Source organism: Sorex fumeus, unplaced genomic scaffold (genome assembly GCF_029834395.1).
Source record: "Sorex fumeus unplaced genomic scaffold, SorFum_2.1 ptg000063l, whole genome shotgun sequence".
Lineage (NCBI taxonomy): Eukaryota > Metazoa > Chordata > Mammalia > Eulipotyphla > Soricidae > Sorex > Sorex fumeus.
Window position 1 is genome coordinate 36,047,160 of NW_026606120.1, and position 21,134 is coordinate 36,068,293.

Genomic DNA, 21,134 nt, shown 5'->3' on the forward strand with positions numbered 1-21,134 from the left:
CATGCTCGCGAAATGGGCACTTTGGCCCGAGCCAAGTCCTGTCCCGGCGTCCGCTCAGCTGTACTTCCCTTTCCCCCCTTTTGAGAACGGGGAGGTTTGGGCACACCTGACCATCACAGGGCTGACTCCTGGCTCCGTGCTCGGATCACTCTTAGTGGTGCTCTGGGGCCAGACGCAGCTGCTGCCAAGTGAGCGCCAGCAGACCGCAGAGCTTCGAGCATTTACCCCTTCTTGTCTGACCCCAGACCCCCTGTCCAGAGCCCTAACTGCCTCTGCCTTTCACCCCCTTCCCTTGCTCACGCGTGTTCATCACTCATGGGTCCCTTCTGTGCTACATTCTCTTCCTTTTTCATATCTGGTTGGTACCAGTGATTCCTTTTGGACAGTGGGCTCTCTAAGCAGTCAAGCTAGCTCCTCCCTCCCATTTGAGCCAGGGAACTACCTTGGACTGGAGTCCCAGCCTGGGTGGGGGGTTCTTTCTCTGCCCTCTCTGGCATCCTTCTTGGGGGGCTACACCTGGCAGTGCTCAGATCACTCCTGTGGATACTTGGCGGACCATATGTGGTGCTGGTCATGGAACTGGGTTAACTAAGTACATGCCAGGCAAGCAATTACCTGCTGTCCTATCTCTCTAGCCTCTTTATTTTATCTTTTAAATGGCATATCGCTGACTTTTAAAGTTCTGGTTAAGTTAAACATTTGGAAAGCTTGACAGGTTTTCCAAACTTAATCTTAAAAACCTCTTTGCATCTATCCCTTTAAGTAGATTTTACGTTTATACCCTGGGCCTCCTGGTGGGCCCCCTCACTGCTCCCTGGCTGGGTCCCCTGGCCAGCGAGGACGCCTCCAGACCGCCTCCGTCTCCCTGCAGGCTGCGCCCACCACTCCCAGGACGACCCTCTCACTTCCGTGGGGTCTTTGGAGAAGAAGAAACAGCCCTTAAGAGCCCGCTGCCAGGGCTGGGGTGCAGTCTGGACGCTGGCCCTGCGCCCCTGGGCAGCCCCCCTCTTCCTGCCCCTCCGCCCCCGCCCCCGCCCCCCTTCCTCCTCGGAACCAGGATGTTTTTCCTTGCCTTTTTATTGTTTCACTAACCTGGCAGGCCTCCTTTGGTGGAGCCCTGTGAGCAGGCTTCCTCGGGTGTGGGTGAGTGTCAGGGTGACAGAAGGCAGCCCCGTGCCCCTGCCGCGTGCCCCCAGCCCCCTTCACCCCACTGGGACCCTCCAAACTGCCCTCTGCCTCCCTTCAGCCCCCCTGGCCTTGATTTCTCAAAGGGTGTGAGTGGCTAAGAAAACGAAGGCAGCCGAGGAAATGCGCCCCCGCCCCCCAACAAGGTAGTCACCCCCTCTGTAAATCCTTTGGATCACTTCCCTCCCTGGCTGGGAATCTTCTGACCTTTGACCTTGGGCCATTTTTCCTCAAAACTTCTTAATTTTTTTTTTAAGTCTATGGAATATTTTTAAAGCCAAGAGTTTGAGGTCGCATTGAGGTCATTCATCTTTCACTCCTGCCTGGGCCTCCTCCCTGACCGCCCCCCACCCCCGCGCCCTGAGGCCACCTCAAGGGTCAGTATTCCCGTTTGGAAGCCTCACCACAAACCCAGAGCCCTGGAACCCCGTCTGCACCCCACTGCTGCAGGCCGCCCTCTCTCCCCAGCTGACCCGAAGCCCACTCGCCCTTGCAGTTTGGGGGACATGATGGGGGGTCCTGGTTTCTCATTAGGAGACGCTCTTCCCGGGCCTCTTCCCACCCAGACCCCGTGGCTCTTGGGCGCGAGCCTGTGAGCGTCCCTGTGAGGTCAGCACGGGGAAGGGAAGGAAACTCCCGGGAGCCGGGCCTTTGTTCACACACTCGGCTTCCAAACGCCTCCACCCAGAATCATTACATCCGCAGCCGAGTTTCAAAACACAGCCATGACCCAGGCGGCCACCCTTCTGGGGAGATGGAGCCCGCCCCACCCCCACGGTTCCTGCTGCCCTAGAATAGCCCACTGGCATCCGGCCCCAGTCCCTTGTCTGGAGGAGCTGGGGCTCAGGCAGCCAGCCCAGAGTCCCTCCACTGTGGAATCTGTTGTTATCTGGGCTGGGTGGGGTACCCAGGGAGGATGAATGGGATTCCGCCCCAGCCCCGCATTCCAAACTCCAGGCCTGCTTCTGACACCCCACTGCACCCTGGTGGCTTCTCGGTGACGTTCGGCTGTCTCCGGGAAGCAGCAGCTCCTGGGGGTGACTAGGTGAGTCGATGCTCAGTAAATATATGCATACACACACACTTATATATATATATATATATCTCCACACACTTGTGTATATATCCATACACACATATCTATATATCTTTTGGTTGGTAAAAACCACATATATAAAATAACCCCTTCAATCATTTTTAAGTGGACAATTGATCAGCATCAAGCACTTTCACAATTTGTACAAACATCCATTTCTAGAACCTTTCATGGATCCCAAATAGAACTTCACCAATAACTCTCCTTGTCTTCCTCTCCCCCACCCCCTGCTAACATTTTTTTTTTATAACTTCAAACTCTGTGACTTTGCCCATTCTTGGTACTCACAGAAGAGGAATCCGATAATATTTGTTTGGCTTATTTTACCATGAGTTTTGGAGGTCCACCAGTATTGTAAAAGTGCCAGGACTTCTCTTTCTTTAAGGCTGGTATTCCATTATTGTGCGCTCTCTCTCTCTCTCTCTCTCTCTCTCTCTCTCTCTCTCTCTCTCTTTCTCTCTGTCTCTCTGTGTGTGTGTGTGTGTGAGAGAGAGAGAGAGAGAGTGTGTGTGTGTGTGTGTGTGTGTGTACCACGTTTTGTTTATCCATTTATCTGGAGGACACTTGGGTTACTCTCACCTGTTTTGGCTATTGTGCTATCCTTGCACGTAATAGGGGGATGCAAGTTCCCTTCTTTCAGTTCTGTGTATGTGTTTCCACTGGAACAACTGAGTCACCTGCTAACTCCACCTACCTTTTTAAGGGGACACCATTTGCCTTCCTCAAGTTCTCCTCATCCTCACCCACACTTGTACTTTTCCAATTTTATTAAAAACAACCATCCTCATGAGTATGGAAATAACTATTTTTGCAGTCCATACTGCTGCTCGTGGCCGCCCTTAGGGACCTGGAGCCTGGGCCCCAGCACCATCCGCATAGGGTGCGAGTGTTTCCCAGCGCTGGGTCCCGGCCAGTGATGCAGCTTCACTGCCTGTAGTTTGGGAAGAGCAGGCAGCTTTCCATCTTCTCCATCCCTGCTGGTTTTCATTTGGGAGGGTTAATTAGGGAGGACACCAGGAGGAATCTCTGCTCTGGCTTTTGTGTTACTCTGGGTAAATGACCACCATCCCGAGCCTTAGTCTTTTCTACTGTAAAATGGGGCATGACTCCCCGCCATTCAATGTCAGCATCTAACACCATGATCTGGGGTCCCTAAAAAGTGCTTTTCAAATAGCCAATGTGCGGGATTTTGTAATTCGATCTCTGAGAATAGCAGTACAATTAAGTTCTCCCTAACATCCTTTTAAACAACACCCTACTCTTGCAGTTTATAGGCCTTCATCATACCACAAGAGTTTATTAAAAATGAAGCAGGGGAATGGGAGAGATAGACCCAAGGGACAGCCGTTTGCTTTCCACATGGTAGACCCCAATTCCGATCCCTGACACTGCTTGGCGTGGCCCAGCCCCAGCCCCCCAACACTCTATAACAAACCTCTCCTCTCCCCTTCTCCCTGGTGAGTGACAGACCCTTGGGGGCCTTCAGACCCTGGCCAGGCCCAGGAGAGCACGTGTGTGCCCAAGGCTGGAGTGGAATGCAGACCCGTAGGTAGGTCTGGAGCTCCGTCACCCACAGGCCGAGTACACAGGGGGCACCCTGGGCCACCCCCCGCCCCCTGCCAGAACGGCCGGACCCTGGACCCTACTAAAGCCCATGGAGCTGACAGACGAAGACCCTGGGTTGTGGGAACCGGCTGCTCCCGGAGCAATAGCCTGACCCTGGGAAAGCTCTAGGGGGAGCAGGAGGGGAGTCCTGGGGGTAGGGATGGGGGGCAGGCGGGGAGGGGGGGATCTGGCGTCCTGCTCCCCCGCAAGGCACCAGCCCCAGTGCCGTGTCATCCTCTGTGGCTCCGCGCTACACGGGCCTCTGACCTCACTGCCGGTCCTCTGGCCTTTCCCGGACACCGGACACGTCTCAGCCCTCCTGACTATCCCGCCCTTCCCACACCATGCGTCCCCTCCGCTGCCCTTCCGCTCCTCCTTCGTCCTGGTGACTCCATCCCCGAGCGCCTCCTCTCCCCGCCCTCTGCCACTTCCTGCCCCTCCCCCGCACCCCCAAGAGCTGACCGCCTGCCTGGCCTTCCTCTCCCAGACTTCAGAGCTCCAGAACAGGCCTTTCTTGCCCCTCCCACTCCCCCCCCCCCCACCCCGGCAGGACCCTCTCTTTGTGACCCTCTCTTCCGCTTGGTGATGCGTGTTCCACACTCCGGGAAGGTGCTCAGGTATGAGTGCGGATCCAGACACTCAGCCTGCTCCACCTGCCAGCTCCGGGAGTGGCTGGCCACGCTGCTTCCAGAGCTTTTCGCGCCGCAGCCTCTCCCACAGCGTGTGCGTGTGTGTGCATGCGTATCTGTGTGTGCGTGTGTGCACGTGTGTGTTCACTTGTGTCTGTGTGCATGTGCGTGTATGTGTGTGCATGTGTGTCTGTGTGTGCGTGCGTGTGCGTGCATGCCCGTGTGTGCGTGTGTGTGCGTGTGTCTGTGCGTGTGCGCGTGCATGTGCGTGTGTGTCTGTGCGTGTGTGTGCGTGTGTGTATGTGTGTGCATGTGGTGGTGGTCCCTGCTCAGAGTCACTGAGCTAGCTGGGGAATGTAGGAACGAGCCTGGGTTCAGATGCTGTGATCTGCCCTGGATCCGGGGACCTTCAATTTAAACTCTTTGCAGTTTGCCTGGGGCTGTGGTACCTCTGGGCCTGACAGCCGTGAAATGCGGTGCTTTGTGACACCCTCAGCACTGCAGGATGAGTCCCCATGGGCAGGAAAGAGTAGAAACTCGCCCTCTTCCCCCCTGGCAGCAGCAGGTCTCGGGGGCGTTGGGCGGGGCCCTGGGAGGAAATTGCCTCGTGCATGACGTGGCCGTGGCTGTGCTCCCTGCCTACACCCTCCCTCTGCTCAGCAGCAATGGGGTGTGTGTGGGGCAGCTGCTCATCAGGGAGCCCTCCCCCACCCCCCTCGCGGTGTGGGTGCACAAACACGCTGGGGAACACTGAGATGGGGCAGAGGTGGAAGTTGTCAGCTGTGTGTGTGCAGAGCTACGAGACTGCCCCCTGAGCGGGCCTCTGCTCACCGTCCCGGCCCAGCTCTGGGGTACCCGGACGTCGGGTGTCCGCGCCCCCGTGCAGCCTTTTGCCGGGAGCTGGCGGGGCTGACGCATGCGCCTGGCTCTCCGCTGGCCTCTGGAACGGTGGGCAGTGGGTGGGGCTGCCCAGTGATCGCGGCCCCTCTGCTCACTGCAACCGCGCGGGCGCGGGCGCTCCAGGGCCCCAGGCAGCCCTCCGGGGCCACTTCTTCCCACACCGGGCCTGGGGCGGGTCTCCCGGTACCCTTCTTGCCTGTGGCGGTTCCGAACTTACTCAGAACCACTCTCCTGCTCCGGCTTTGGAGGGAATCGGAACCAGAACCGGAAGCCAGCCTGGCCCTGTGCCACCGGCCCCGGGGACCTGCCTGGAATTCCGAGGACACTTAGGGTGGGAGCCGCGCCCCTGCCAGCCAGGGGGTCCCAGTTGGCCCCTGGGCCCGGCCTGACACGGCCCCGACCTGCTCTGGAGCCCTCCAGGGTGATGGAGCGGGCACTGGGCAGGGGCAGGGGTGGCGCCCAAGGGGGCCGCAGCGGGCTCGAGCCTTGCCCCGGGAGACCCCCGCTCTGTCCCCAGCACCCAGCTGTTCCCTGACCATCGCCTGGAGTGACCCCCAAACAGAAATGGAGCGGAGGGAGACAGTGCTAGGACCCGAGCCAGTGACCTCAGGGGTCGTCCTGCCAGAGGCCCCGCCCCTCCCCACGAGGCTGCAGGCCCCTCCCCAGCAGCCCCTACCTGACGCCTGCCCCCAGGGTCCACTGCGCTGGAACGGGAGCCAGAGCCCGGTGGAGGTTGCTGGGACTTCATCCCTTGAGGCTGGCTTTCACTGGCCCGCAGCCTATGGGGCACTCAGGGATGGCCTGGAGGGGCGGCAGGTGCTACGACTGCCACCCATTGTCACAGGGCGCAGATGCCCAGGCTCAGGGAAATTAGGCATCTTCAGGTGGTCGAGCCAGAAATCCAGCTCCGAGTCTGACTAACAGTGCATGTGTCACCACAGCCTTTCCTACTCAGAACTCAGAGTTTCGGGGCTGGGGTGGTAGGGCAAAGGGCACACGTGAGGCCCAAGTTGGATCCCCAGTGCCGCCTGGTCTTCCAGGGTACAGCGCTGGTGACCCCTGAGCAGTCTGGAGGGGCCCAGAGGCCCCCCAGCACCGCATCACTGGGGCCCAGCCCTGCGCCGGCCAGTGGCCAGCACTGACGGTGGCCCTGGGTCCCAGGCAATGTGGGAGCATGTCCTCCCAAAAGGGAACCAGGGGTCTGGAGGTGGCCCTCTCCCTCCACCTGGGCTGTGGTCAGGCAAGTAGCTCTCACTCTGCCTCCTGGAGGCCCGAGGGAGGTCTTTAAAAAAATGTTAAGAGATTTATATTTTGGATCTGTGTTTTGTTTTTTTTCCAACAGAATTTTCATATATTCTTATTTTCTTCTATGAATTGTGCACTCATATTTTCTAACAGATGTACACATGAGGAATTTGAAAGCAATAAGGTGGGGAGGGCCCTGTGTTAAATGATCACACAGCAGGCTTCTACCCCATTTGATAGCCAAGTTTCAAAATATGATTTTAACAAACTGTAACAGTTTAAACATCAAGTTGCTTTATAAAGCTATATAAAAAGCCTGGCCACTCTTACCTTCATTTTCTGCTTTTCAGAATCAACCTCTTTTAGCTCTCTTAACTGATTCTTTTAGTAATTATGTCCCTGTCGCTAAACAACATATTCAGATCGCTAATTATTGACTTTTGTTATACACATTGATTTCTTTAAGTGGAAATTTTCTATCATTTCAAGCTCTATCAAATTGGAGGTGAATGTGCTCTTTTCACATTCTTTAGAGTCAGCTTGAAAACTTAAATGCACTTTGCCACAACCCAAAGTGGTGTTTCATATATCATATATTCTGATTGTCCCTTTAAAATTGCTAGGATTTGCTCTATTTTGTTAAGCCCACAAAGCAAAAAGTATTAGTTATTTTATAAATCCACTATTTTTTAATTTATACACATATTTACCATTGTTATTGCTAATTACTTCTTCTTGAATCTTTTGACTTTAAGGTTGTTTTGCTCTGTGATTTCCTTTAGGGTACATGATTGACACATTCAGTTTTCATGTAAAAAACGTTTTCTTTTTTCCTTTTCCTTTGTTGCAGTGCTGGGGCTTGACCCGTGGGTCTCACACATGCAAGCTAAAGCCCACTGCTGAGCTGCACCCAGGCCCCAGCAGACTGTTCTGTTTTGAAGACTGGTCCCAAAATGTTTTTGAAAGATCTTTCTTTATGGAGCGTATGCTTCCGGTTTTTTCTCTCTCAGCACACTGCACATATCCACTGTCTTTGGCTTCCACTGTACTGCTGGGAAATAGGCTGTTCCTCTAATTGGCATCTTCTGTGGATGATTTCCTCCTCTGGTTGTTTTGAAGATGCAGTTTCTTTGGTGATTTTCTGCAGTTTCACTGAAAAGAGCCCATCCTTCCTTCCTTTCTCTCTCTCTCTCTCTCTCTCTCTCTCTCTCTCTCTCTCTCTTTCTTTCCTTCCTTCTTGTCTCCTAACAATTTGCTGGGCTTCAGAAATCTGAAGGTTCATACTTTTTATCAATCCTGGAAAATTCTGAGACGTTATCTTTTTGAATAGACCTTTCTTTCTTTATCTCTTCTCTTAGAGCTGCATGGAGATATTGAACTGCCTCACTTAACCTTCTTTTTCTTTTTTTAAATTTTTTTTCCTTTTTTTTTAATTGGTGAAACACCATGAAGTACAGTTGTAGATCCACAAATTTTTGTGCTTGGGTCTCGACTATACAATGATCAAACACCCATCCCTCCACCAGTGCCCATTTCCACCACCATGGATAATATCGCTCCCACCCCCATCCCCCCATCCCACCCTGCCTCTGTGGCAGGGCATTCCCTTTTGTTCTCTCTATTCTTTTGGGTGTTGTGGTCTGCAAAAGAGGCATTGAGTGGCAAACATGTTCAGTCCATAGTCTACTTTCAACATGCCTCTCCCCTCCTGGGAGGACCCTCCAGACACCCTTTATTTGGTGCTCCCCTCTCTATCCGAGCTGTCCTTTCCCATAGAACACCCGGCTGGCCTCTAAGCTATGGAGTAATCCTCCTGGTGCTGATCTCAGCCATTCTTGGGTATTAATCTCATATTTTGTTACTTTATATCCCCCAGATGAATGCAATCTTTCTATGTCTATCCCTCTCTTTCTGACTCATTTCGCTTAGCATGATACTTTCCATGTTGTACCACTTGTATGTAAATTTCATGACTTCATCTTTTCTAAGAGCTACATAGTACTCCATTGTGTAGATGTATCAAAGTTTCATTAACCAGTCCGCTGTTCTCGGGCACTCAGGTTTTTTCCAGATTCTGGCTATTGTAAAGAGTGCTGCAATGAACAAACTAGTGCAGATGTCACTTCGACTATACTTTTTTGCCTCTCTGGGATATATTCCCAGGAGTGGTATCGCTGGGTCAAATGGGAGCTCAATTTCTAATTTTTTGAGAATCGTCCATACTGTTTTCCAAAAGGGCTGAACCAGTCGGCATTCCCACCAACAATGAAGAAGTGTCCCTTTCTCGCCACATCCACGCCAGCATCGGTTGCTTTTGTTCTTGTGGATGTGGGCCAGTCTCTGAGGTGTGAGATGGTATCTCATTGTGTTAGCCCTCTTTTTCTCTTCACCTCTTTTACATACTTTTTAAAATCTCATCTCTTATCTGTCTTCTGATTCTTTTTTTTTTTCTTTTTGGGTCACACCTGGTGATGCACAGGGATTACTCCTGGCTCTGCACTCAGGAATTACCCCTGGCGGTGCTCAGGGGACCATATGGGATGCTGGGAGTCTAACTCGGGCTGGCTGCATGCAAGGCGAATGCCCTACCTGCTGTGCTATCAGCCCCCGTCTTCTGATTTTTAATTCACTCTTTAGTCAGAGTTAATCTGCTACTGCTTCTTAATTTCAATTGTATATATATATATATATATATATATATATATATATATATATATATATTGGCATCACACCCAGCAATGCTCAGGGGTTACTCCTGGCTTTGCACTCAGGAATCATGTCTGGTGGTGCTCGGGGGACCATATGGGATGCTGGGAATTGAATCCAGGTCGGCCAAGTGCAAGGCAAACGCCTTACCCGCTGTGCTATCTCTCCAGCCCCTCAATTGTATATTTTTTAATTTCTAAAGTTTCTGTTAGATTTTCTTCAAGATTTTTGACCGTTATTTATAGTCTCATTTTCTCTTGTTTCCATTTTATTGTTTCCACACTATTTTATGTCCCGTGCTCCTTGTGGATAATTCCAGCATTAGGAGTCTTTGCTTACGTAGTTTTCTGGCATTCGCTCATGAACACCCTTTCTCCTTGGATGCTCAGTTATTCATTTTATTGTGATCTTTCAAAATTTTTTTCTTTCTTTTTAGGCCACATCTGACTCTGGGGTTACGCCTGGCTCTGTGCTCAGGAATTATTCTTGACAGTGCTCAGGAAACCATATGGGATGCAGGGGGATCGAACCTTGGTTGACTGTGTGCAAGGCAAACACCCTACCGGCTGTACTATCACTTCACCCCCAATACTGTGATCTCTTAGTCCTTAAAATTCTATCAGTGAATGATAAAATTAGGTTGAAATTAGGTATATTTTTGCAGATGACATTTTATACTTGTGTATATATTGGATTATAGTGTGCAGGGTGTTTGCCTTGCACGCGGCCGACCCGGGTTTGATTCCTCCATCCCTCTTGGGAAGCCCAGCAAGCTACCATCCCGCCCGCACAGCACAGCCTGGCAAGCTCCCAGTGGTGTATTTGATAGGCCAAAAACAGTAACAAGTCTCATAATGGAGATGTTACTGGTGCCTGCTTGAGCAAATTGATGAACAATGGGAGGACAGTACTACAGTGCTACTAGGATTATGTCTTTCATCTGCATTATTAATAATATGTATGTGTGTGATACAATTTATATACCATAAAATATTCTTTTAGAGTGTATGATGTGGGGTCAGAGAGATACTACAGAGGGTAGAGTGCTGGCCTTGCATTTGGTCGACCCGGGTTTGAAACCTGGTACCATAGTGTCCCGGATAGTCCCCCATAGGAGTGACCCTTGAGTACAGAGCCAGGATTAATTCCTGAGCACCATAGGTGTGGCCACAAAGCCAACAACCCATGGGGGGAAAAAGGTACAATAGTGGTTGTGAATGTAGTCTTGAGGACTACCTCAAAATAGAGTCTCTGCGTAAGGCTCAGGCCACACAGGGAACATGCGTTTGTGTGGAATAGTCCCTTGAGCGCTAACTTCATGGGTGCCTTGTCTTCACCTGAAGGGTGAAGGGTCGCGTCTGCCTGTGCCTCCCGTCTGTGAGGAATTTTGTTGCTTTTTGCTGTTCTGACCCATCTGTGTCCAGCAGCGCCCTCCCTGACCCTCGAGAGCATTGCTTCCTCTTTTGGTCGCCGTATGGCCTTGGGAGCCTAAGTTCAAGTTGAAGGTCACCAGTGATGAGTCAGTGTCCTGCCCCCCCCCCCCCCTATTTCCTCTTTCAGAGTTTACTTACCTCAAAATTCCAGCTCTGGAGTCTTTTCTGACTTCAGAACATTTGATTTTTTTACTTACTTGCCAGCTCAGCAGTGCATGCAGAAAGATTTTCTAAAAATGATTTTATTCAGCGTGCTGTCTGCCTTTCCGTTTTGTTTATAATGTGCATTCCCTCCTTCATTCTGAGCCGGGCGGTCTGGGATCAGCAGGCTTCAAGTGCCGGTCGCGTCTGTCTTCTGTTCTTTGTCCTGTGGAACCCCTGGGCTGAGGAGTTTGAGTTTCCTTTAGGAAACAACCCGGCTGATCCAGGTTCCACCCCCAGCGCTACCTCTGGTCCCCTGAGTACTTCCTGCTGTGACCCCTAAGCACAGAGTCAGGAGGAAGCCCTGAGTGCCACCGGGTGTGGCTCCAACGCCCACCCCCAAATAAAATAAACTAATAAATAAATAAGAAGAACCTCGAACCCCCAAAAAGACAAAAAGAAAATTGTTTTCTGAAAGCCTTCTGTGTCTTAGACTGCTGCCTCCTCCAAGGTGCGGCCTCACTCAAAATTTTTTCTCTCAAGCGATGCCATTTTATTAATATTTTAATACATTTCCAAGTTACAATAATGAGTAAGAAATAATGTAATTTAAGCATTGCCAGTGTCAAAACTATTAACATAATTCATTGAAATTTTTATTTTTTACGTTTTGATTGAATCAATGTGAGACAGACCCTTACAACGCTTTCATGATTAGGTTTCAGTCATAGAGTGTTCCAACGCGCGTACCTCCACCATTGTACCATTCCCAGCAACAGAGTCCCCTACCATCACCCCCCCACCCTCCCACTCCCCAGCCTCTATGGCAGGCACTTTTCTTCTCTCTCTGTCTCAGTCTTTATCTCTTTCTCGCTCTCTTTCTCCTTTTGGGCACTGTGGTTTGCAATACTGAAAGAACATCCCTTTATCTACTTTTAACCCTCAGATCTTGTCCAGTGTGATCACTCCCAGCTATTACTGTCATACTGATCTCTTCTCTATCTTACCTATCGTCAGCCCCACACATAGCTGTGGTTAGTTTCAACCATTGACCAGTCCTCCTAGCCCCTGTTTTTCCTGGCCACGGATATTAGTCTTCCATTATATATTTTTTCTATCTCACAAGTGATAGCACAACGGTAGGGCATTTGCCTTGCAAGTGGCCAACATGGCCGACCCGAGTTCATTTTCTCTGCCCCTCTCGGAGAGCCCGGCAAGCTACCGAGAGTATTTCGCCTGCACGGCAAAGCCTGGCGAGCTACCTGTGATGTATTGGATATGCCAAACACAGTAACAACAAAGTCTCCAATGGAGACATTACTGGGCCCGCTTGAGCAAATTGATGAACAAGGGGAGGACAGTGACAGTGACAGATATCTCACAAATGAATGCAGTCATTCTTTATCTGTCCCTCTCCTTCTGACGCATTTCACTCAGCATGATACTTTACTTTTTTTTTTTTAGGGTTAAAGCTCTTTATTCACCGGTAGGGGGTGGAGAAAAGGGTGTCTTCTGGGGAAGGTCGGACGCCGACGTCCTCGGTCGGCCGGGACCGCCGCAGAGCTGCAGAAAGCAGCATGATACTTTTCATGTCCATCTATTTATAGGCAAATTTCACGACTTCGTTTTTCTTAATAGCAGCATAGTATTCCATTGTGTAGATGTGCCATCGTTTCTTTATCCAATCATCTGTTCTTGGGCACTCAGGTTGTTTCCAGATTCTGGCTATGGTGAATAGCGCTGCAATGAACATAGGAGTGCAGATGCTGTTTCTGCTGTGTTTTTGCCACCCCCAGGCTATATTCCTAGAGGTGGTATTGCTGGGTCACAAGGGAGCTCAACTTTTAGTTTTTTGAGAAACATCCACATTGTTTTCCAAAAGTCCAGCCTCACTCTTGTCTTAAGGTTTCGGTGCTGCTAAATCCATTCCCTTCCTGATGTTCCTGGTTTGCCACCTTTGGGGAATTGGTTGAAGTCCCTTGTGCTTCTTTACAATCACTTTTTTGGGGGCTGCTTTAAAAAAAGTAGGAGCTTCCCTCTCAGAGCTTAGTGGGTAGCGCTTTTCCTGGTGATGCCCCGCTCAGCTTGTGGGCCCGAAGGGCTGCTGCTCCAGCCTGCTTGTGCATGTGAATCCGATGTGGTGCCGGGAGGGTCACGCTGATGGGGCCCTGGGGACCTACTCAGCCCTCACTCATGCTGGGCACGTGCTCTCTGGCGTGAGCCGATGCCCCGCACCTCCGGGATGCATTACCTCCTATGCGGGGCTGACCCGTGTGTAGCCTGCGAGGAGAGCAGGGAACCTTCCTGTGGTCACTGCTGTGCGTGATCCGAGACTCAGGCTCCACCTTAGACTGTGGCTCCCCTGCATATGCCCTTCCACATTCCATTTTTAGCGAAGTGTGGGCCTTGCCTGCCTGGGGCCTAACTAGAGATCCAGTGCCTGGAAGCTTCTGTTAATTATTACTTACCGGAAACAGAACAGGAAGCATGACCACAGTGAGGCTCAAGGGGTTTGGGGAGGAACTGATTCTCTTAGGAGATTTGATCATGTTCTCTTACGGAAGGTTTTAGAGTTCACCCCACCCCCATCCTCCCACTGGTCAGAGTGGTCCAGAGGCGAAACCATGGAGAACCGTTGATCTAGAACTACACTGTCCAGGGTGGCAGCCAGTGGCCTCAGGTGTGACTATATGCTGAGTGCGGCTCTTCAGTCACTGACTTGGAAAGTTTCACACCAAAAAAAGAATGCAGAAGAGCCCAGTCATTTTCATATTGATCATGTTGTTGTGCCACTCACGTCCACTCTTCCGGTTATAGCGCCGGCCAGGGGTGAGCTACCAGGGTGCTCACTGGGTTGCACTCCTGGACCCAGTGCTCACCAGCTATAGTCCCAGGCTCTGTGCTGGCACACGCTTGGCTACCAACACCAGGGTCACATTTGGTGCAGGGGGCCCCACACTGACTGGCCCCTGGCCTGGGTGCTTCAGAAGAGCTCCCACCCCCACCTCCAGCCCCGTGCCCAGTCCCCACTTATTTAAGTGCAGACTTAACCCACATAGGTCCTCGCGCCATGATTTCTTCTCCTGGGTTCCCAGGGACGATGGGAAAAGTGCTCCTTGGACCTGGCAGAGTCTCGGCGGCCCTGTGGCTGGGCTCTGTCCTTTCCTGCCACCTGGTGCTCTTCCTAGGGGCCAGCCGCTTCTCATCACCTGTTTTCTTTCTGTTGCAGCTGCACTGAGGGGCCGTTGGCTTGAAAGCCACACCAGCGCCCAACCTGCAAACCTCACCTGGGGTCAGGATCAAGCAAACTTCACAGCAGCGGCCTCCAGAGACAGGGTGTCGGTTCAGACCCTCCGAAAGAGCCTCATTTCTGCCGATACTCCAGAAGCTTTCACTGCACAAGCGGAAACAGCAGGTACTGGAGGAAGGGCCGAGCCTTGGAGGAGCCTAAGTGGGTTGCACTCCCCTTGGGGCCTGGGAGGGGGGAACTTGGGGTGTTGTTTGTTCACTCTGGGAATCCTAGCCTCCACACTCTGTGCCCTTGCCCGAGCCCAGGGTCCAGCTAGAGTCCTGGGCTGGACCACCTGGACCGTAGGTGCCCTCTGAGTCATGCTTCGTGGTTGAGGAGGCTGTGTGTATCCAGGGCAGCTGGGAACGACCCCATGGAGCCACCTTACAGGCTAGTAAGCTGAGTGTGGGGACCGTGCACAGCCTGGGCACCCGAGCACTGGCTCTGGTGGGACGTGGGAGTGTGTTTGTGTTGATGGACCTTGAAGCTGCTTTTTTGTGGGGCTGAGGACAGGCCATGCTCAGCGGTGCCAAGAGTCTATTCTAAGCTTTGTGCTTAGGAGTGACCCCTGGCTGTGCTTCGCTGACCCCGTCGGTGCCCGGGATTGTACCAGCATTGGCTGAACTGGTCACGTGCAAAGGCCTTTCCCCCTGTACTGTCTGGTCCAGCGATGGCCATTCTTATTCTAGTCACCACAATCCTCTGCTTAGCTACTTAGCAAAGATTTCATGAAAGGGCTCAGACAAGATGGACATGATTTAACAGAGAAAGTGGGGGCAAAGCAGCTGGTTCCATGCCTCCTACATGCCAGTGTACCTCAGTTTTCATTGCATGCCAGGGGGACACAGGATTCTCATTTTAGAGATCTGGAAACCGAAGCTCCCAGAAACGAGTGCATCTGATCCCGTGTGTACAGACAACACCAAATCTCAGAGCTGGGGTTAGAGCCCAAGTGTGTGTGTCTGGGCAAGGTTCAGGCTTCCTGGATAGAAAGGGGGTAGGCCTTGGCAGTGAAGTCACAGAGTCGAGAACGACCTCCCGGGGCAGAGTACGTGGAGGTGGGAGTGGGTAGGACTGTGGTGTGGACAGGCTCGGGGCAGTCACAGGGCTTTGCCAGCCAGCCACTTTGGATTTGTTGAAAAGAGTCACAGAAGGTTTTTGCACACAGTGACATGATCCAAGAGAATTTCGTAGCACGTGCCCAGGTATATTAGAGGAAATGAGGCCGGGAAATGAGGTGGAAGGGGCATGAGGGCCAGGGGACGACGAAGGCAAGCTAGAGATGCAGACCCAGGTGCCGAGATTGGCCTGGTGGCCTCAGACCGGAGAGGAAGGACTGGAAGAGCCTCTTCAGAGGAGAAATTGGGAGAAACCAGTTCAACCCTCTTCCACGTGCATCCATGAAACTCCACACTAGATGTTGCCTGGTCTTTCTGGCCAGCCAGACACGGACAGTTTGGTTCAGCTAGAGCAGTGTGAGTGATATGCTGTGATGCTCGGGACCGGGCCCCTAACTCTGCTTTAGCCTCAGTGTGCCCCTTCTCTAGTCAGTTTGCATCACATGGCAAAGTCTTGTGGGCTCTAAAAGCAGCCTCTGGGCCAGGGATGTGACTCAGCAGCAAAGTGCTCCCTCGCCTTGGACCCTGGGTATCCATTCTCAGCACAAACACAAAATTAAAGATTGAGTGACCGTGAGGCCGGAGTGATAGTAGGATAGAAGGAGTCTTGCCTTGCACACAGCCAAGCTGGCTTCAATCCCCGGCCCCTCTGAGAACCGCTTGGAGTGATTCCTGAGCGCAGAGCCAGGAGCAACTCTTTAGTACGCTGGGTGTGGCCCCCAAAACCAACCAAACAAAATAATGCATGATAGCAACCTTGCTTGTGGATTGTAGCGCCTCCTTCCAGAATCAGTTTTCTGGTTTCTTCTTCCATTCCTATTGCACAGAGGTCCGAGGTGATCCCGCTCCCTGGGCAGGCAGGCACGAGGGGTCTGCAGCTGTGAATGGAGGCAGGGCAGTCTTCCTTCACCCCTCTGTGCCTGGTCTGGAGGCCCCCGGGAGACGTGGTGGGCTTGCCCAGGTGGCTGCCGCTTGGCTGGTAGGTGGGAGAGCAGACCGGCTGGACGAGCAGCAGACCACCTTTCCCCGCCTCTGACCACCTTCTCCTGAGTGCTCCTGTCCCAGCAGGCTGCCCGAGGCACGAGACCCCGTCACATACATGCACACAGAGGCTAGGCTGATGGACATGAGCTTTATTCACTCTGTGTCTCAGCATCGAAGCTCCTCTTTAAATGATCATGTTCGTGTCGCAGGCTGCATCATATATACAGAGCAAATGTTCTACCACCCCGCCATCTTCGGGTGGTCATCTTTTCTTGAAGTGTCAGGGGAGGGAAATGTTATTTGGGCCAGGGGTGTGGCTCAGCGGTAGAGCCCTGTCTCTGAGCTCATTTCTGCCCCGGGGACCACGTTTCCCTCCTCCCCCACATCCGCACACTCAGCGTGGTTAATGTAGGGGGGCTGTGTTCCAGGTGAATGAAAGGGTGAGCTGGTGCTATTCTTAGCAGCTAGATTTGTATCTCTTCATTGTTGCCTAAGTGTTTCCTTCTGCGTGGGCGCGCATTTTTCTAGGCATCTTCCAAGAGAGCAGGGTTTGCAAGGCACAGTCCAAGTTAGTGGCAAGGTGCTTACTGCCAGGCTGCTCCAACTCCTCTTCATCGGTGAAACCCTTGATTGCCACAAGCCTTCCTTCAGCCTCTGAGTGTCAGGACCGTGCTCCTGCTCATAATGGGGTCCTGATGCTGCTCTTCCTGGCTAGACTGTGATGCTTTTGAGGATGCGGCAGGCTCCACTGTCTATGAACAAGGAACAGCTGGGCAGGAGCAGGATTATGCATGTTTAGTCACCTGGACGCCTCCAGACTAGGCCACCTTCTCTCGGCTCCTCTCCCCAGTGAGGTTGTGTTCCAAGTCTGTTCTGTGGCATGTGTTTCTGCCTCCTGGGAGCAGGACAGAGAGGAAAGAGCGTGTTTTTGGGGAAAGATAGAATTGATTCAGAAACTGCCATTTTCAAACTAAAACTTAAAATTTTTAAAAAGAAACTGCCACTTCAAAGGAAAATGTGTGGCAAAGTATCTTGGGAGCTGTTTCTAGTGATAGTTGGCCAGGCCAGTGGGGTCAGTGCTGAGCCTGGTGAAGCTGGGGTGACCGAGACCACTCTCAGGGGTGCTCAGGGGCTCTGTGGCCCTGGGGTTCAGGTCTGTGCCTCATAACCCGCAGGCATACACCAAGGACTGCTCAGCTGTCTCCCCAGCCCTTTCATTTCAAATGCTTTTAGGTCAGTTTTTTGCAAATACTTTGTAAGATGCAAGGCAAACGCCTTATCGCTGTGCTATCGTTTGCCTTGCACGCAGCCAACATGGCCGACCCGAGTTCGATTCCTCTGCCCCTCTCGGAGAGCCCTGCAAGCTACCGAGAGTATCTCGCCCGCACGGCAGAGCCTGGCAAGCTCCCCGTGACGTATTTGATATGCCAGACACAGTAACAACAAAGTCTCCAATGGAGACGTTACTGGGCCCGCTGGAGCAAATCGATGATCAACGGGAGGGCCTTTGCAAGATGAGGTATTTGGATTTGTGTCATTAAAAAGTTACCCTGGTGATGCTTTGTGGGTTGCCCGTTTAAAACCTTGAGTTGTCTCCCGTGTCCTATGGGAGACAGTTTTCTGCTGACTAGGTACAAACATAATTTATGACCCTTGTTTTCCGGGTTGCTTTTTGACGATTCTTCATAAACATCAATTTATTTGTTTATTTATTTATTTCTTTTTGGGTCACACCCGGCGATGCACAGGGTTTATTCCTGGCTCATGAACTCAGGAATTACTACTGGCAGTGCTCAGGGGACTATATGGGATGCTGGGAATCGAACCCAGGTCGACTGCGTGCAAGGCAAATGCCCTACCTGCTGTGCTATCACTCCAGCCCCAACATCAGTTTATTTGGATGTAAGTTCCGGGCCTCTCCAGCTCCAAAGTTTTGTGGTTTAGTGATTTATAGCCAGTTTGCTGGAAGGGTGGAAAGGGAGCATTTTCAAGGAAGCTACTTTGGTTCTGGTCAGACTCATTCAATATTGATCATTGAAATTCAGCCCAATGTGCTGCGACATTTGAATATCAGCCTTGCCTCTTCTGGTGCCGTCACCACCTGGCTTTCCTGTACGACAAAGTTAAACAGGCCCCCAAGTGTTCCAAGAGACTCTGCTGACAGACCCACAAGTGCGTGGAGTCCCCGTCCCCTTGCTAGTCCCCGAGTCCCAGAGCACTTCTCTTCCTTCCGAGTGAGACCTGCGTGGGGTGGAGGTCTCGTCTGACTCATATCCCAGAAGGGGCTCTGGGCAGCTCCATGGGGTACCTGAAGGCTGAGCTTGTGAATCCAGCCCCCAGCATCCTGTGTCCCTGCAGACATGCAAGGGCCAGGTGACTCCTGGAAAGCAAAGTTCTTGCTCTTGTAACTTTTTAATAGGGCTTCACCAGTGGTGGTGGTGAGGTGGGCGGTGGCGGGGGGGGGGGGGGCCCGCTGGGGCCATTTACCCCGAGGGGAACTGAGTGTTGGGTGCTGGATCCAGCCATGCATTCATTCATTGCTGCCAGCTCTGTGAAGTTGGGACCCCAGAATCACACTCCATGCTGGAAATGGACCTTGGGTCCTGACGTGTGCAAGGCACATGCTGCGGCTCCTTGAACTGCTCCTTAGCCCCCTGCCCCACTTTCAGGCTCAGTGCTGCCGATCTGCTCCTCAGAGCACTGGCTTCCTCTACTCCCTGTATTCTTGGGCATGAGAGTTTATTCTTCTCTGGCTAAGGGGAAGGGGGTGCTCTGGGAGAGCCAGAAGCAGGCTGAGAGGGCACGAGGACTCAGCACAGACAGACCAGCACCCAGCAGGCTGAGAGGCAGGGGTACTAAGCAGGACAGAGCAGCACCCAGCAGGCTGAGAGGACACAGGGACTCAGTGGGACAGACCAGCACCCAGCAGCCTGAGAGGGCAGGGGACTCAGCGGGACAGACCAGCACCCAGCTGAGGTGCCACTCAGGAGAAGGCTGGTGGTGCTGCCCCTGGACCCTGGCTACTCTGTCCACCAGAGAAAGTGCAGAAAGGAGTCAGGGACCTGGTTCTGGGGGCCCGCCGCCCTCCCCTATGTGGCTTGGGCAGGGATTGCATGACTCTGAAGATGTGTTGTGTGGCCACACTGGCAGTGCTCAGGGCTAACTCCTAGCTCTGCCCTCAGGGGTCACTCCTGGCAGAGTTTGGGGACCTTTGGGGTGCCGGGATTGAACCTAGCTCGGCCACGTGCAAAGCATGTGCTCTCCCCATTGTACTATCTCTCTGGCCTAGATGTTTTCTATTTGTGGATGTGAATTTATAGATTTATTTATAGATGTGACTCCACATGCAGCCCTGGTGTCCTGGGCCTTCACTTCCACCCTGCTCTGCAACACGGGAGCACGGCGCCTCTCCAGTGCCCCCTGGAAGCATTCGCCTTAAGCAGGGCTTGCGCTGGATGGTTCAACCTAGGCTTACAGAAGAGATCAGAAGCCATTTGAAATCATTCTTTTCTGGCTGCCTTACATCTTTTCTCACTTTGCCTGTTTTCTATAAAGAGCAAGTTCTTTTGATCACTAAAGGCAACAATAAGAAAGCAACTAATAGAGGGAAACGTTCTCATAGGAAGGCGGAAGGCGATATGTATAGGTTGGATTGTGTGAGAGTGGCTACAATTGGGCACTAAATTTAGCACTGAGCTTCCTGGAAGCCAGGGCACAAAGAGAGACTGGGTGTGGCACGAGTTTGCTGTCAGATAACGTGAACATTCAGTTGCTTCTGTAGGCTGAAGTGTTTCTGGGGCAGCCCCTTGGAAAGAGGAAGGTTTATATAAGGACAGAAAATGCCTCCAGTTGCTGTTTTGTGGAAATTGTGCTAATGTTCCTTCCAAGGTGATTTTTTTTCCCATAGAGTCTCAGTAGGTGCTGAGGGTGTAATAATGGGTCTCTGACTCATAAAAGTATTCTGTGGGTAGCTGAGCTATGTGCGGCCAGGTACATGGCTTTGTGGTGATTTCACGCTGTGAAGGCAGAGAGCATAAATAGCTCAAAGGACATAGATTTAGCATCTCTTTCTCAAATGTCAGTTGCTCCAGCTAGTTCCTGGCCAGTCTAGAGAGCAGCAGCCGAGGGCAGGGTTCTGCTCTTGCCTGACGTGCCAGGATTAGTGCTGTGACTGAAGGACTCGGTCACTTTTCCAGAGGAGTGGGCATTTTTTTCCGTCCCTTGTTATAAACGCTTGGGGTCTCGACTTGCTTCTGCTCGCACATGTGATTTTCCTGATATTGAACGAATGCTTCACTAGAAGAAATAAGTAGGAAAAGGTGATTATTAAAGAATCATTTGGGTTGGCTTGTTGGGTAGAAACAGTAAATGTCACACAGATGCCTTTAGCAGGGGTTCAGCAAGCAGTGTCAGTGGTGATTGTAGTTTTGTTCCATTGGTGAGGAAGACATATCCTTCTCTCAAGAGGCCCCAAGCTCTGCACACACGTTCATTCACGTTCTTCATCGCTGTGTTGGGAGGGTTGTGTGAGATTATGTACGTCAAGAACCTGCTTAGCTATGTGTAATGATGTAGTTAAAGTACCGGCACATTCTACTCGGCCCGTCAATGGCAGTTGTTAATGACGAGAATGGAGAAATGATGGAGCAGTGTCCTCCCAAACCCTGTGAGTCAGGGAAAAAGGCCATTTCCTTTTGTGACTTTCAACATTGGCGACTTTTGCTATTGTATTTCTTTGGCCATAGGTTTGCTTGACAGCTATATAGGCAAGTCTAATTGGACTGGCAATTGCCAGTCTAATTG

At 51.9% G+C, this 21,134-nt stretch overlaps 1 protein-coding gene across 1 annotated transcript in view; it reads left to right on the forward strand.

The window, feature by feature from the left end:
- Positions 1-21,134, forward strand: part of HEG1 (heart development protein with EGF like domains 1) — a 92,745-nt gene that overhangs the window by 10,477 nt on the left and 61,134 nt on the right. The window contains exon 2 of the mRNA XM_056126485.1: positions 14,170-14,355. Within this exon, the coding sequence (XP_055982460.1) occupies positions 14,170-14,355 (186 nt within the window). The remainder of the gene's footprint in view (positions 1-14,169; positions 14,356-21,134) is intronic.